Source organism: Haliotis asinina, chromosome 15 (genome assembly GCF_037392515.1).
Source record: "Haliotis asinina isolate JCU_RB_2024 chromosome 15, JCU_Hal_asi_v2, whole genome shotgun sequence".
In the NCBI taxonomy this organism is placed as follows: domain Eukaryota; kingdom Metazoa; phylum Mollusca; class Gastropoda; order Lepetellida; family Haliotidae; genus Haliotis; species Haliotis asinina.
The window spans coordinates 29,208,519-29,225,862 of record NC_090294.1 but is presented as its reverse complement, the minus strand read 5'-3'; the positions used below and the strand labels follow the sequence as shown (position 1 = coordinate 29,225,862).

The 17,344-nt window shown below is 41.0% G+C and overlaps 1 protein-coding gene across 1 annotated transcript in view; it reads right to left on the bottom strand.

Annotated features, from left to right (window-relative positions):
* Positions 1-1,548: 1,548 nt before the first annotated feature.
* Positions 1,549-17,344, bottom strand: part of LOC137264966 (stabilizer of axonemal microtubules 1-like) — a 28,234-nt gene continuing 12,438 nt past the window's right edge. Inside the window, exons 6-11 of the mRNA XM_067800311.1 lie at positions 15,264-15,353; positions 12,227-12,430; positions 11,190-11,340; positions 8,747-9,021; positions 7,624-7,867; positions 1,549-2,591 (exon numbers count right to left, since the gene is read on the bottom strand). Of these exons, the coding sequence (XP_067656412.1) occupies positions 2,293-2,591; positions 7,624-7,867; positions 8,747-9,021; positions 11,190-11,340; positions 12,227-12,430; positions 15,264-15,353 (1,263 nt within the window). The 3' untranslated portion in view covers positions 1,549-2,292. The remainder of the gene's footprint in view (positions 2,592-7,623; positions 7,868-8,746; positions 9,022-11,189; positions 11,341-12,226; positions 12,431-15,263; positions 15,354-17,344) is intronic.

Below are 17,344 nucleotides of genomic sequence, written 5' to 3'. Positions count from 1 at the left end.
TGTCACGTTTTGTCCGTGTCGGAAGTCGTACCTCTCAACTGCTCGCAACTGTACGTGACTCGACTCAGTCTTCATCCTAATTTTCGAGGTCGTTGTTTGATCTCGACTTAAAAAACCGGTCAGTTCATGTGCCGACTACCCTTGACACTTATTTTGATATGATGCACGTAATTCACGTGCGAAACGTCGGGACACAGGTGCACACGGCAGATTGGCATTGGCTGGATTTTAGTCTGGAATGGCCCTACTCATGGGATGAGGGTCAGTGGAAAATGGGTAATCTTCACTACTCACGAATTAAGACTCAGCTTATTACAGACAGATGTGTGAGTATACTTAACTGTGATGTCCCTTATGAAAGTATGAACTCAAGGAGTCTAACTAACCTTTGCACGTTCCTCATGACTTTCGTGCTTGTCAAGCAAGGACTTCCCACACATCTAGCTGTACGTATGTCAACTTAAAAAAATGTTGTTGGGGGTACATTTGTTCATGAGCAAAGGCCTAAAAAGGTTCTTCACGTACATTTATGGATGTATGCATATGGTATAGATCAGTCTTGAACTAAAGGCCTTGCCAAAGGTAGATACACCTTTCTTTGAATGTATTCAGGGTTCTCTTGGACGCGAAAAGCCTGCGTATATGACGAAGTATATAGTGAAAATACGCTTAAAAATAACACACTGCGTCATTTCTGATGTAATAAAATTACTGCTCAAAACACACACAATTCAATGCTATTGGTAATACATGTAACTGAACTGATTTCCGATTTCAAACTGATTCAAAAGTACACACAGTAATTCCTTCGATTTTTTTGTTGTAGAGGCATATAGGTAAGAGTTCCGCCCCTACTCCACACTCAATCAAAAACCAAAATTACAAACTGACATGCATACTTCACCCCAAATATGCATTCAATAAACTACAACAGGCATATGATTGAAAAAAATAATTATTACAAAAATCGATGATCTTTGCAAATTGTTTGACCCCCAGACTTTGATGTTGACTCTCCACAAAAATTTGGAGAGTCAGCCCGACCCTCAAATATAAGTGTCTAGAAGAGGGTGGGGGGTAGGAACCCTGATGCATTGTGGTGTAAATTCATTATAGCTCGAGCGTTACGTCACTTTGAGACACTACATCCAGTAAGAGCCCAAACGAATTCGCTGAGATGTGACAATGAAACGCTAGATAGTAAGCATGACAGGTATTACTCCAACTAACCAATAGTGAGACCTACTAATTGATCAAAATCACAAACTAACGACATCTTCAACTCGCAAGTGTCACTTAACAATTACCACTGATGTACCGCCGGATTAATGAAGCAAAACTAGGTGTAATTAGCTAATCTGTTACCGCTGATTAACGTTCGGATACGGAGAGTGAAGCACCGGATTACTGAATCAAAAGGTAATGAGTTTACATAGTAAACAAGATTGGTTACAGTTAGCTATCGTTCGGATATCGCGGGAATCGGATTGTCGGGGTCCGGACTAACGCGGCCTGACTGTACACAGAAAACACACAATTGTGAAACAAACATGTCTTCTGTTTATTGATTCGACATATACAAGATTGCACGCTGAAAACAGGCCAGCTGTATAAAAGCAGACCCCGTTTGTTGTGTCAAACACAAATATTTGTGAAACCACTGCCATCTAACATACCTTAACTAGATTCATGGGCACTAATTTCTATGCCATTAAGGTGTATACCAGTGAGTAAAACTGTTAATAAATTAGTGTTGTAATATATAACTGTAAACATCTACAAAGAACCGGGGCTAGTGTATAGATAATATTCTTTATATTTAAAAAAATGTATCAAAATAGAATGCCCAACAAATGTCTCAGAACAGTTCATGAGAAACTCACGTCTACATTACATGTATACAAGTTGTAATATATGGACATATAATATTCATTTACATCACAAACCTTTGAATACTCGACGCTCAGAAAGTATTTCAAATACATTGGTTGGTGTTCAGTACAGGAGTACAAAATAGTACCATATACAGAAAACACGTTGAAATCCACAAAAGGTTAAGACATCATGACATGTTATACGAAAGTTACAATGTCTTCCAGTCTTACCTGTTGTAAACTTAATTTCAAATCATTCACTGAAATGACACATCATATGAAAGCCACATTATGCCGATTCAATGACAACAGAATAAACAGATGTATTGCCCAAAAGTTCATCGAAAAATATGTTTTCAATTTGTCATTGAATATCGAATAACTCTGAAATCAAGTGAAACACATCCTCTCGCCATTTTTAATTGCGTTCTACTTTGCCGACGTCGACGCCCGAGTCGTTTGACACGTTCACGGTGCTGTTGGTGTTTGTTTCTGCCGGAAACCTCGTTTCTCCATTAGCGGGGACACAGGTAGTAGCTGGGCAGGTCTTTACTCCAGGTGAGCTACTGCTCAAAGAAGAGGGACTGCTTTTTGGCCGCGCAACACCACCCGTATACGTGTCCTTATATGTTGTTCGGAAGCACATGTTTTTTAGCTGGTTGAGCCGCCGGTGCTCGGAAATGTGCCGACACAACTCTGCTCTCTTTGTCTGCTCCCCTGTCAACAGAATAAACGCATGGTAAATAAATGAGAATAATTAGCAATTCACCTTGTTAACCCTGGCTGAAACACGCGCCCATATGCCCTTATGGCTATAATATACAATACTACAGTCAGTGGCCAAAAATGAGTTCGCAAAACTGACTGCGCAGAATATGGCGTGGACGTCAGGAGAAGAATAATCGTTTCGCGTCTCTGTTTATGACCATAAATCGTCATGAAACTCAGTATGGCAATATTTGATAGGGTCCAGATTCAGTCTAACACCGGTAGCAGCAGTTACTTCCCCTTTGTTTACAATTATTGTCGTCTGCTTCACGATGCCTGCTCACGACCAAGTGAGTGAGTGAGTGAGTGAGTTGAGTTTTACGCCGCACTCAGCAATATTACAGCTATATGGCGGCGGTCTGTAAATAATCGAGTCTGGACCAGACAATCCAGTGATCAACAACATGAGCATCGATCTGCGCAATTGGGAACCGATGACATGCGTCAACCAAGTCAGCGAGCCTGACCACCCGATCCCGTTAGTCGCCTCTTACGACAAGCTGAGTCGCCTTTTATGGCAAGCATGGGTTGCTGAAGGCCTATTCTACCCCGGGACCTTCACGGGTTGCTCACGACCAAGTGACACCCGACCAGAAACAAATAATTGTTTCTTTGTCCCAACAAGGGAAATCGAACTATAAAATTGCAGAAATAGTCAGAATTAAGCTTAGAACAGTTCAGAAATTTCTACAACGTTTTCGCGATACCGGTTCATGTGAAAACAGACCGAGCAGGGTCGGCCCAGAAAATCATCACGACGTAGTGATAGGAAGTTATTTCGTCTTGTCAAGCGGAATCGGCGGAGTAGTTTGAGGGACATTACTGACTGCACAAATTCCTCGAACAGTTTCTACTAGAACTGTTCGGGGACGATTGTTTGCCCAGAGCTACAAACGACGTCTTAATTGTTTCCAAGAAAAACACCATATCACCCGTGAACAAAAACGCCGAGATTTTGCCGCACTAAACTGCAGTGGGAAAGAGGTAACTGGAAGCAAATTATTTTCGGCGATGAGACTCAAATACAAATCGTAAGGGATCAGAAAGTTTTCGTTTGGAGGAAGAAAAATGAGAGATTACTCCTCGAATGTTAGGGTGCTCACACCGATCGTGAAAACCAGAAAGTGATATCGGCGATGTTCTGGGGCTGCATAACTTATCACGGTGTTGGGACACTCACTTCTGTTGTTGTAATATGATATGAACACTAACAAGTATGTTAACATTCTTGATGAAAAGGACAAAGTATGATAGATGTCCTTATTGGCCCACAACATGTCATGATTATCAAAATTTTACATGATAATGTTAGCTTAAAAAGTGCTAAATCAATTGATGAAGTTACCTCCAATTGCATTTTTATGTTTTTAGTGTTGTTAGTTTTCCTCTTTGAAGACCTCAAAGTTAACATATTTTACAATATCTTCTAGAAACCTACATTTTCTGATTTTCTGAGTGATAGAAAAGTGTGAGCAAAAGCATGACCCATCCCAATTTTTTCACCACATATGAAGAGAGTAAATTAGAATGCATACCTATAAAAATTCTGGTGTGTCACACTTTTGCTCACATCAAAATCTTTAAAAAAGTACATTTTTTTCGGTTTATGAAATTGCCCCATACAACATCTCAAAAAATAAACATTGACATAAAATAACATCTTTAAAAACAATCCATCACATTTACACATCTGTGCCATGATACATTATATTTTGAATGGTTTTGAGCTCTAAAATACACATATCAAACATCTTTATAAAAAATTTCAATATCATATGGCACTCGCAAGTCTGATTTATGAGAGGTAAACATTGGTCTATTGGTTGTTGGTATCTGATAGAAAAGTAAGATGTCTGAAGATTTTCAAAATATGAGCACTGTAAAGGTGAGAATCTTTGTTATTATGTCAGAATTTGATCATAGTTTTTTTATCATCTGTTTATCAAACACATATGAGTCACCCGTCACTGTCAAAATAACACTGTCATTCAACAGGATTGCCATGTATAAACATATACATTTTCCAAGAACTTATGTACCTTGATGTTTCCAATGACATGATGTATCAGAAGGATTTTTTTTAGCTGGAATAAGAACATTGTATCAAGGTCAAGCAGATGATGAACACAAGCAGACGTCAAGTCATACATAGTTGTAAAGTGCAATATATAAGCTTAAATTCACAATGTGAGGTAAAGGAATATGTAGCCCAATGGTTGTAATGGCGGACTGTAGGGTTTTTTTTTGTGTTATCAGACATGCAGGTTCAAATCCATGTTACTTTCCCTTCGTTTTTTCAAAGTTTGTTTATGAAGTCTACAATGTTTAACTAAATTGTTTCACATCAAATCCAAACATTGCAATTTTTTTTCGTAAGTTTGGTAATCTATGTTACAACACTGTTGAAACAACCTTTAATTAACATCATGTAAATCTTTTCTTAAGACATTGACCATTCACCTTTTCAAGTCGGTCTAGTTGCCTTTGTTCTCAATATTTTCATATATTTCATATATTCATATTTTATATATTTTGATCTACTTTAGGTTTATACACTCTTGAATACTGCAGTTCTTGACAGTGAATCAGAAACTGAGATTAAGGACTGTTTGAATGAAGAGTAATAGTGAATGTTTTATATCTTTAAAGTGAATAAGTTGTGAATAATTACTCTGTGAAGTCGTTTGAATACTGACTTTAACACTTGCATGGTGTTAATATGAAACTGTGCTGACAATGAAATTTCACCTGAAACGGGTCCCTTTGAGGTCAAGACCTGTAATTTTTAGTGCAACATGATTGGTTATTGTAATAACATATGGTGATTGAGATGTTAAGTGTATACTTGTTAAAACTGGTTGTAAATGCTGACTTGTAACACTTTCTAGTTAGAATGAAGCTGTGCCCAAAATGTAGCCTTACCCAAAACAGGCCCTTGTGATTCTCAGAACAACATGATTGGTTATCATGCTTACATGTTGTAAAATTGACCCATGGATTACATTTGCAAAGAATGCTGTGAATAATGAGTAGTGAGTTTTGGGGACACAATTGGCAAGTCATTGAATTAACAATGTTTTGCAACCCCAATTGGGCCCCTTGAGGTTAAACATTATGATTGACATTGACATGTCCAGACTTCTTGTTATTTTTCATGGGAACGGATAAAACCCATTTTGGGGCCCTCTGCAGAGAAATTACACCTCAGATCATATTTTTATGCACCCTCTCTCTCTAAACAAATAACATGTTTTCAGCCAATTCTGTTAGTGGGCCAAAAACCACCCTTATCATACCTTGTCCTTTGTGGTGTGTTATTACTAGACATTTCCCAAACAGACCATGGATATTTCAAGAGGACAACGCCCCATGCCATGTTTCGTTACGAGCCAATCAGTGGAAAAATGGTGGACAATGGAATTAGTACTTTGCCATGGCCAGCTCAAAGTCCTGACTTGAATGTGATAGAAAATGTGTGGAAAACTCTGAAATATTGTCTGTAAAGACGAGTTCACGAGATCACAAGCAGAGATGACCTAATTCGGATCGTCGGGGAAATATGGAGAGGTCTCCCACTCGCGTACATCAGGAGACTGTACGACAGTATTTCATGTGAGTACCATTTCAGTTTACAAAGTTACTGAACTTTAACATTTGAGATATAAAGTTGGGAAATTCCGTGACGTCACACTGCTGCGAACTCACTTTTGGCCAGTGACTGTAGTTATTCTGATTTTGGGATTTAGGGTTAAACAATCAGTTAACAACTTTCCAGATTATCTGCTCAAGAAAGGCTTCAAACGTTTGTCCCCGCCCCTGTCCACACTATCATTACGTTTAGCGTTATTTGGAAACTTCTTGCAGAAGGATGTGTGGAAAGAGGTCCTTCCGTCCCTCTATGTTTTTTCTTCCCCAGATTAACAGAAGCAACAATATGTGGTTTGATCCTATATATTGTGCTAAATTGGAGGCTTTTCTGTGAGTCCTCTCGTAATTGTTGTGTAAGGTGTTAGTAATTCTAGTATATATCAATTCATAAATATTGTCTGGGATGGTTGAACGGGAAGAACTCTTACCCAATGGCCTTATGATCTCAGTTTTATATTAATACACTCTCTGTCTTCAACTTCATATATAACTTTATAAAAGTTATTCATTGGTCTATTTCTATCTATATAAGTAAAGTCGGGATTGGCTGCAGTAATGAGTTGAGGTCTACCACTGACATGGCTTTTCGATGATAATTAAGCCGTTTATGGACGTTATAAAGGTTTTGAAAGCAACAGAGGTTACCCTTTTGGCGAACCACAAATCATTATCAATCTGGAATTCCAATACTCATCAGAGTATCATGACAGCTTTGTTTGTTGGTTTGCTCCTTATCGTGGCACTCAGCAATATTCCAGCTATATGGTGGCAGTCTTTAAATAACCGAGTCTAGGCCTAGATTTCCGAAGCTCTTTTAGCGTTAAGACCGTCGTAAGTGCCACATATTAACATTAACCAACGACTATCTTAACGCTGAGAGAGCTTCGAAAATATAGGCCCTGGATCAGTCAATCCTGTCAGCAGGAGAATCGATCTACCCAACTGGGAAACTATGACATACGTCAAACAAGTCACTGACCCTTACCACTAGTCGCCTCGTACAAGAAACGGGTTCCTGAAGATCAGCCCTAAAATTTTAACTGGATCTTCACAGTGGCATCTAAGGGACATCTGCCAGAGATATTCTGGGCAGACTATTTTGTCACCATGTGAATAGGGAAAACGTGTTGAACGCGTTCTTTGTGGGTACCTATGGCAAAATAGGTATCTAGTACCCAACATGTCTTAGGGCCAAAGAATGAGAATTGGGTGGGTTATATTCAGATATGGTTTGACCTATGCAAGATAAGATCCAGCATACACAGAGTTTAACAGTCTTAGTAAGTCCGTTAGTGATTATTTGTAACTTGGCCTCCAATTGCTGCCTCCTCACCCCGATAGTGACTCTGATGGGTTGATAAATTGGCCATCTGCTCCGTGGGTGCTTCATACTCCCTCTTTGGGGTGTAGGGTGAGGCGGGTTGTGTGTTCTGCCATGCCATATAGCTCCCCTTGTACACAGTGTTGCCATCCCCACTAGAGTCACCATTCACGTGCTTGATCATGTCCTGGCCTGCTCCACTCGGAACTCTAGGGATGGCACGGGGCTTGGGAGGGATCGGATTCTGGTAATCCATCTGAAACAAGAATGGTTATTCCTGCACAGGAGTGTTCGTCAGCCAACACTTCGTATTTTAGTCAGTGCAGTACTACTGATGTCCCAAATACGTGTTCTTGGGCTATTTTGTTAAGTTTGTGATGTTCTCATTTCGCAAAACACCACTGCGCAATCCTTTTTCATATTCACAATTTATGATTTGGCTCTGATGTTGGGAGTTCTTAAGATTATCCTACCCCAAAGGATACCAACAATTGGGCACACGGTCACTAACTAAGCTTTCTAACATAGTGTTAGGTGTGAAATATACGAGAGCTGGTCAAAAAGTTCTAGGCCTACATAACTTCTAGACTGGTGACACCAACTGATCCTAGGAGTGTTGTTGGACAGTGCTCTTCATCAGCATTTCCAGCTATTTTACTCAAATTGATCAACTAGTTCGAAATCAACAGGTCCTTGAAGCATACTGGGGTATACATACCAGTACAGCAGATCTGAGCTCGTCATTACGGGCATAGCGTTTTCTACGCTTGTTCCTTCAATTTTGGAATAGGTGAAAGTCGCTTGGGACCAGGTCAGGTGAATATGGAGGAAGCCAGATTGATGTATTGCAGACATTGCCAATCGAGAAGTGTGAGACGAAGCATTGTCATATAAAATCAGAACTCCATCCCCCAACATCTCTCACTTGTACTCGTATGTATACCCCAGTAAAAACTGAGTAAATAACTGGAAATGCATAGGAACTTCTAAGAGCGTGTGCGCGTGCGCGCGCATGCATGCAAATGGCACGAGCAGGACTTAATATGTAGTGAACTAACTGGTTCCTGTACAGTAGCCTCAACGAAATACAAGAATATGGATTAAGAGTCTAGTGCATTAACACTGACTCACTGACCATATATGTAGTGTTTAAAAGCAGCCTGCCAGGAGGTAGTTTGTACTCGGCCTTCTTAGCCCACGTGGGGTTCTCTTTGGGTTGAACAGGCCACGGCTTATATGTTGTTGACGTCGTCGTCTCCTTCGCGAAGGGAACGTCAGCGACGACGACCGTGGCTTCTGGGGGTCGACAGCTCGGCTCCCGCCTCGCGTTCTTATGTTGCTTGTAGTCGGCCATGAAGGTTGACACGGCCTCAAATGGTGGCTGCCTTTTCGGGTAAGTATCTGGCCTCACTGGAACAAATGCATTGGTATCAATGTGAATACTTTGGCAGCTGAAATTTCGTTCAGGGTCGCGTTCCTGGTTCAGGTTAATGTATGGGAATAATGATCACCTTAGCGATTTGTGGAAAGAACCCCAGTAATGCATTATCCTGACGTCCCAGCATGAACACGTCTAGAAAAAAGTGATTTGATTTATCCCTCTGTTAGGAGGATTACAACGATATTTTAGCGAGAAGTGTTCAATTGTTTTTTATACCTGTTCTAGTTTATTGAATGCATGTTCTCCAACGGCAAGGTATTATTGGGACTTCAACTGCATATCAGAGATACCTGCTCGACACGCATGAAATGAAATTATATATTTTGTTTCGTGAACTGAAATAGGGTCTGCATTATAATCTGTTCACGAAAAAGTGCGTTTGACACAGTAATGTGCTGGAGGACACGGCAATTCCTTATCAAGACAATCCATTGGAACAGATTTTGCCTGAGTCCTAATTGCAATATTTGTGATATAGACAACGAACCAACTAAGTACCAGACAGGCAACTACGTCGGCACCCACAACTGAGTTTTCGTCAATTTATGACGCGGGAGCCGCCATGATCTTGATACCGGAAGTAAGCAAACAACTGCCAGGGGCTGACGTCACACACATAATGACGTCAGCAGATGGTGCTCTAAAAACACGCACATCGTCAGCAAGCACGGATTGGATCTGATTTGACCGAAATCGGCGGAAATAGTGTCACAGTTTGCCATTTACTTACTTTGCGACGTATATGCTCCAGAGTCAATCCCGGCTACATAGTGGTCCATGAACGGCGTTATTTGCGTCTTTGCACGTCGTCGTAGCTTGTGCGACGGCATGAAACGATGCTGACACTATCAGTCACTCGTTTAATGAGTTTTATATCTGACACATACTTTGCCCTAACACTATCCTGGAAGGACTGGGGGCGTTAGTTGTTAAAGCGTTCGCTCGTCAAGCTGAAGACCCGGGGTCGATGTCCCATGTGGGTCGATGTGTGAAGCCGATCTCCAGTGTCCCCCGCCGTGATATTGCTGTAATATTGCTAAAAGCGGCGTAAAACCATACTCACTGAAAAGACAGTGTAATATGACAATGAAATGCCTGCCATGCAGGGGCTACAACTTTATCTTCGTGGCAGCAATCTCCTGTCATGAACCATTTCTCTCATATTAGTAACACCAAACTGTAACCTTCAAAGCTTCAAATAGATGTGTATGGTAGACGTTCCGTAATACAAAGAATGTGTATGTACCAAAATATGTTGTGGCTGCATGTGACCGCTCAAAAGAAGAATACAGGTATTTGCAATTTCTGTAACTTCCTTTGAGTTGAATATATATATGCACAGATGATACTAACAGCTTGTGTTCCTCGTTATAGGGTCAATAATTTTTCTTAAATACACATCAAGCACCATGTCCGCTAAACTCAAACGACTGACTTGAAGACCCTAAGACAAAGGGTGAAATTGGTGCAAATGTAACTGACAAATTCATGTCCGTTTCATGGTAAAGAAAGTAAGTAGATCTATTGGTGTCTCACCTCACCATACAGAACACGGTCACGGCCAGAAATGCACGTAGGTGCTGCAATCTAGTATTGTCAGTAACTCTAAGGGGCAGCTGGTCGGTGAGAGCTGAACAATAGCGTCGTGATGGACAATATAGATCCGTGTCTTCCAACACTGGCTGTACGACACCGGCCTAATGATTTACTTGTAGGTTTACGACCGTTCGGCTATTTACCAATGTCAAGGTCACGTGCGTTCTGAGAAGCTGTCGCACTGACGCTGATGGTTATTGAATGAGAGAAGTTTTAGGATGCTGTGCCATGGCAGATGACGCAGTCGTGAATAAACTTCACTCATAGCAGTGATGACGTTACTCACTACTCAAAGAATGTAAGAAACACAAGGCTTTTCCATAGTATCATTATCAATGTGTGACGACAAGTTAACAATAATCGTACGGGAAAATGATGCTCTTTCGAGAAGTATTTTGGTGGATGTTTGTTAAAGCAATTGACGTACAATTCTGTTATTTCAACCCGACTTCCTGATACCAGTGGGTTGTAAGTTCTTTCACAGAAACAGTCTCGACGTCCGTGTCAGAGACAACTCACACGGCGTTAACGTAAACGTTACCTATGGCTTTTCGTGGTGCCTTCGTGGTTGTCTTGGTGTAGTTTGATTTGTACATGGTGGTGCTGTCGAACGGCCCCTCGGGCTGGATCTTATTGTCATCCTGTGTGATGAGATGCGGGCGCTCTACGTTCTTGTGTGGGGGGTAGCTGTCCTGAAGAGAGACGTAGTTTGGGAGTTTGTTGCTTAACGCCGTAGTAAGCGGGAAAATGTGGCTTATTCATACTCGAATCTCGACCAGGCATACCAGTGGTTGATAACTTGAGCATCGTCAATGTCTGACTGGTACGATGAAATACAATCGACCAAACTTGGTGATATGTAGTCGCCACGTGCGCTTGACATGGAATCTCGGCACGGAGGGTGATATTGCCGCCATGATGGACAGCGACATAAAATGTACTTTGGAGATCGTAAGGCAATAAAACCGAACGTAATTTCAATAATATGAAAACGTTCAACAAAACACAGGGGACTAAAACGTTAGGGAAATTTTCAAAAATACACGGATGTTAGGAAATATGTGAACGGTGATGTGCAACAACTCTTACTTGTCGCAAGAGCGACTAGCGGGATCGGGTGGTCAGGCTCGCCGAATTGGTTGACACAGGTCTCGGTTCAGACTGGCGTAAATCCATGGTCATGATGTTGGTCACTGGATTGTCTGGTGCAGACTCGATTATTTAGACCGCCGCCATTTAGCTGGAATATTGCTGAGCGCGGCGGTAAACAACCAGCCAACCGACCACAGACATATTCGGTAGTATGAACACAATGATAGTTTTCGTTTAATAAATTTGGAAATATAACATAAATACTTCTTATACCAGCAAAAGAAACGCAAACTTCGAAATTATAAAATCTTATGAAAATAAAGGTTCATGTTTACGTTACCTATTTTAAAACTTGACAAAAACGAAAGTTGCGTTTCATATGCTGTTTAGTATGTGTAAAACATGTTATGTGACTGTTTCGTAGTTTAAGTTTCAATTTCACAGTCTCTGCTCCGAGGGCAACCATAAAAAAGCATATTTACATACCTGGCAGGTAGAGACATTGTTGCCATCTGTCGCCTTGGAGACCTCAATACCTTCAACCGGCATGATAAGAGACGGCCTACATGACCGTGCTAGTTCCGAATCGTAAGCCTCGTAGGCACTCTGGTAAACAGACTGACCTCTGAACTTGACCTTTGGACACTCGTACACCAGATTAGGCTTGAACGAATTGGTTGCTGAGAGTTTCTGGAAAAAGACGTTGGTAGTTTTAATATTAGATAAAATAAAGAAAAAGTAAATCCATAATAGAATGGATGATGTATCATTCACTTTTCAACTTTTTTAAAGCTTATTTAAAATATCCCGAGTGAGGGGCTATTCTGCTTGTTGCTAGTTCCAGTGATTACCTTATTGGTGTTAGTGTATATACGCCGTCATGACATATTCACAATATATTTGTTTTCCTGTAATGACATCTGCATCTGCGCCGATCCTGGTCTTCAGGAACCAATGATTATCGTAAAGGGCGACTAGAGGGATCGGGGAGGTCAGGTACGCATACTAGCACGTTTTCGTATTCCTTTTGTATGCTCGAAGTTGATTCTTCATGAGGTCAATCACTGTATTGTCTGGTTGAAACTCGATCATCAAATCGCTTTAATATTGAATACAGGTTTTAAGCAAATGGGACATATCAAAATAACTCACTTTGGCCTAACTGGGCATTCAGTGAGAGGCAATCCGGAAAAGCCTGTTTATTCGTAAAATCGGGCAAAACTTAGAAAATATACAAGCTGCTGAAAACAAAAGATGAGACTAATGGTGGCAATTAGGTCGCACAGACAGGTATGACGACGGACCGTCGGCTCACATGGTATGAAATGCATGCGCTGCACAAAGGGCCACCTCAAAGTTTTTTTTTTTTAAATTTTTCATGTGTGTTGAATATGTCTCATATATTGAAGAACATCTTACGTGTCTTTCTTTCTTAACACTTCTGTTAAAATACGTAAAAGAGTATGATACCTGATACCCATCATGAAAAGCATCATATTACATGCCTCGGAGCCCCTTTAGAATTCAGCACCAAAATGTCTCGTGAGGACGTTCCCAACCGTAGGTCACATGTCAGTGAGACAAGCAACCAGTTTGTGAAAACCCGTCGGACGCGAAGCCGCGACCTACGGATTGTTAGCCCCACAGTTAACCGACAGTCGGTTAGCTGTGGGGCAAATTTAGCTACTCATTCCTGTGACGTCACGGAAATGAACTGAAAGAGTCGAATTGTTTTGCGGACAATTACGAAGGTGACGGGTAGACTTGGTGCCTCATGCTTTCAATCTACTGACGGTTGCCGAATGGTCCCGATATCATTTGGCACGATCGTCCTATATTCCGTAATCCACAAGATACCATGTTGTGTTGAATGAGCCGATCGTTTATTTAACTTTTGAAGTTTTTGGTCTCCCGTTTTTCTTTGTGAACGAAGTATTAAAAATGGAAAAGGAAAACAATTGGTACTCATGCATTTATACCTACTACATTTGATTAGGTCCCTTACCCTAACCGTAACCCTAACCCTTGGATAAATAGAATACGCTCACCGAACCGGCGCGAAAATGGCTGACGTATCCAGTGTAATGAATTCTTACCGCTTCGAAAAATAAATATTTCCTGGTAATGGTGCAAATTACTGAATGACAAAGATATGTATGTGTATAAGTTTACAGTTATAATTCATTTGATCCAAATAGTTACGTTTGAAACCAAGATATAGAATATATTTAGATTATTTTAATTTCCCGAAACTGCGAATAATAAAACATGAGACAATGTGGCCAATCCAAGTCATTCTTACTAAATTTAAAAACACAAAATATATAAATACACAAAATATAACACCTCAGCACCTCTTAATACAAAGAAATATGAGCATATTAGTCTAAAAAGAAAAAGTATTTAAAACTGGTGCTTGCGAAAAACTGCGCATCCTCCGGGAACTACTACTGGAAACTCGCAACATCGTTGGGTTTCTGTAATGACATGGCTGGTAGAGATGAAACATCAGGGAGCGGAGCTTATACGCACTCGATGAGCTTGTTGAACTTGTTGCTATGCCAAAGGGCATTGTTTCAAGAACGTGCTTTTGAACAAAATCACCTGCAATTACGTAAAATAATATTATGACGTGTCTTTAAAGTTTGTGGTGCTGTATTCTAAAGGTAGGCCCACCCGAGGATCGACAGGACTGGATGTTCTGTGTAAATTGTTATGCACTTCCACAGTTTAATTTCCCTAAACGATTATGATATATTCGTCTGCTACGCCCGTCCTGGTTTTGTTTTTACCTCAGCTATCGTTTATGATGAAGCAGTGTCTAATTTCAAAATGGACATTTAAAAAGTGTCCTTAAATTGTAGAGATTAAAACACACCCCCACCCCCAACTTTTTCATACCCCGGCAGTAGTTTAGTGGGAGATAACCCCTTATACTGGAGAGGAACCTCACCACATGAAGCGTTATAAAATCTTCCCGCTGCCTCTAAGCGAGTGTGGGCTTGGGGGAATCAATGAACAGATGAATTCATTCTTAACGTTAAGTGGAAAACGATGCACTGTCCCAGGTTTATGAAAGTGATATTCTCACATCATCATCGATCCTTTAAAATCTCTATCCTTTCTACCTTCACAGACAGTAACCATCCTCATAAAATATCATTGTTACTTCTCTGATTTGCTGAACATGGTGGGCGGATGCAGCATGCACTCTAGAAGGTCCATGTCACAACTTATGTTATTCAACGAAGTTACAGAACGCATGATTCTCTTACATGACGAGGCGACGTCACTGGTTCACCACATTTTGTGAGCGTATGAAACACTGTGCTGTCACGGCTAGTGGTGCTGATTGTTTCGTACGCGGTAACACGCGGTCTGGACCTCACAATCCAGTGACCTATCTCACTGGTATACGATGATATACTGCAACCATCTCAGCTCACCATATACGAAAAGCATTGGTTGCTCAGATCAATGTTAAATTGGACCCTCACGGCATAAAACATCATATGCGGCTTACCTGTTCGGTATAGTCCGACCTGTATGTGGTCCTCAAGCGGGCTTTGGGTCGAGGGACAATGTACTCATCCTCCTGCTTGATAGGTGCGCGCTAAAAAAATGACGGTTATTTTGAGTTTATGAGTTTTCTGTGCCTATGTAACGCATTTTAAAACACTATTCCAGCAATATCACGGCGGGAGCGCCAGGAATGGGCTTCACTACTTGTACTCATGTAAGGGATCGAACTCGTGTCTTTAGCGTGACGAGGGAATGCCTTAACTATTGGGATACCCCACCCATGCACCCTGAGAAAGGAGTATTAACGCTGCTTTCATGGCGTTTCAGCTGACTTCGTGTGGTCGGATAGCTCAATATATGGCGACTGGTAGACCAACACATGTTAACAGAAGAATGTTAACACATGTTAACAGGGGAAGAATGGCGACGAATCTGCGGACCCTGGAGCTGTGAAGTGGGACAGTGCGTGTCTAGGTAATGTACGTATTACGTGTTTGACTATCCTAAGAGGAAGCGGCCCGCGAAAGAACAGTTATCGTACCTTGTTTTGTTCTCTAACAGACCCCCCCCCCCCCCCCCACACACACACACACACACACACCACTGATTTCTAATGAGCGAAACCTGTACCTAATAACTTATATAATGGTTATTTCAACGTTAGTATAGTATCAGTACTGGTCATGTTTTATGGCGAAGTAAGGTTGCATCATATTTAACAAACCTCCTTCATGTTTAGTGTTCGCTTCAGCATCAAGCATATTTCACTGATAAATACGCTGACACCGATCCACAAACTGCGACCCCGTGTCCTTGAATGTGTAAAACGTATATTCAATACAGAAAATAGAGACTGTCGAAAAATACACTCCTATTTGAATATTCGCACGACTTCTTAAGCTCCTTCAAGGACAGGGCAAAGAGTACAACATCCATATTATTCTCTTACCTGTGTTACATAAACCCCAGTAATTCACACTGAAGTCTGCTCCCGTTATAGCGCCAGTGCAGGAAATATAGATTCCGTTTAGTCTTTGTTTGCCCAAGCCCACCTGGCGCCTAAAGCGACACAGTCGATACTACGTCATTGAACACCAAGCTGTGCAAATTCAGGAAATATTATGCTTCAGAGATGAGGAGAATCTAGTTTCCCCACTCATGGATAGAAACGTAACCTTTTCTTTCTTATGTCCGTAAAGAAACAAGGAAACAAGGACGTCTAGGGCAAGACAAATATCTGGGAGTGTTGGTATTTGATAGATTTTAGTTCACTACAGAGGGGCTGGCTTACAGGTAGCAATGTGGCGTCTGGGGAGGAAGTCCAGTAACGAGGGCACATTTTAAACCTGGTCGTGTGAAATTCACATTATTGATGTTATCTTCGTCATGGGGGCTGGTGAATAGTTAAACGAAAACACCGGGTGTTGAGCGTGTTTTCCGCAATATGACATTGGATGTAGTCATATATTATACATTGGCTAGCTAAATGGAATTTGTCTTAGGATAATGTTACATATATCGACACCTGACACTGTTAAAAACCGGTATTGTTTCTTAAAACATAACATTTTACCAAAAGAAAATATTAACAAAGAAAGATAATCTTTCTGGTTTTTTTAAACAATGCTTTAGAATTAAAAGTTGAAGTTTTAAACTTCAATGTTGTGTTCATTTTCAGCTAAAAGTAGGTTCATAAGACTAATCGCGATGACACATTATAGTGACGCGAGACGACGAGACGTAAAACATGACAGAAAGATAGTTGCCACGAATAAGGCCTCGTCAATCCATTCGATACGCACTCTGCCCTATAGCCTACCCAGTACATTATACGCACATCCAGTATAGTCCTTGGACGTACTCTGGATGACTGAGAAGATTCCATGATGTGTTTATGCTACCGGGGAGGAGGTGGGGTATACTCATGGTTAAAGCGTTCGCTCGAAGACCTGGGTGCGATTCCTCATATTGGCAAATTGTGTAAAGCCCATTTCTGGTATCCTTCATTGGTCTTTCCCGTTATGCAGCGACAGGTGCATCAGCAATGCGCTTAAAATACAAAGGCTACAGAGCTTGAGAACC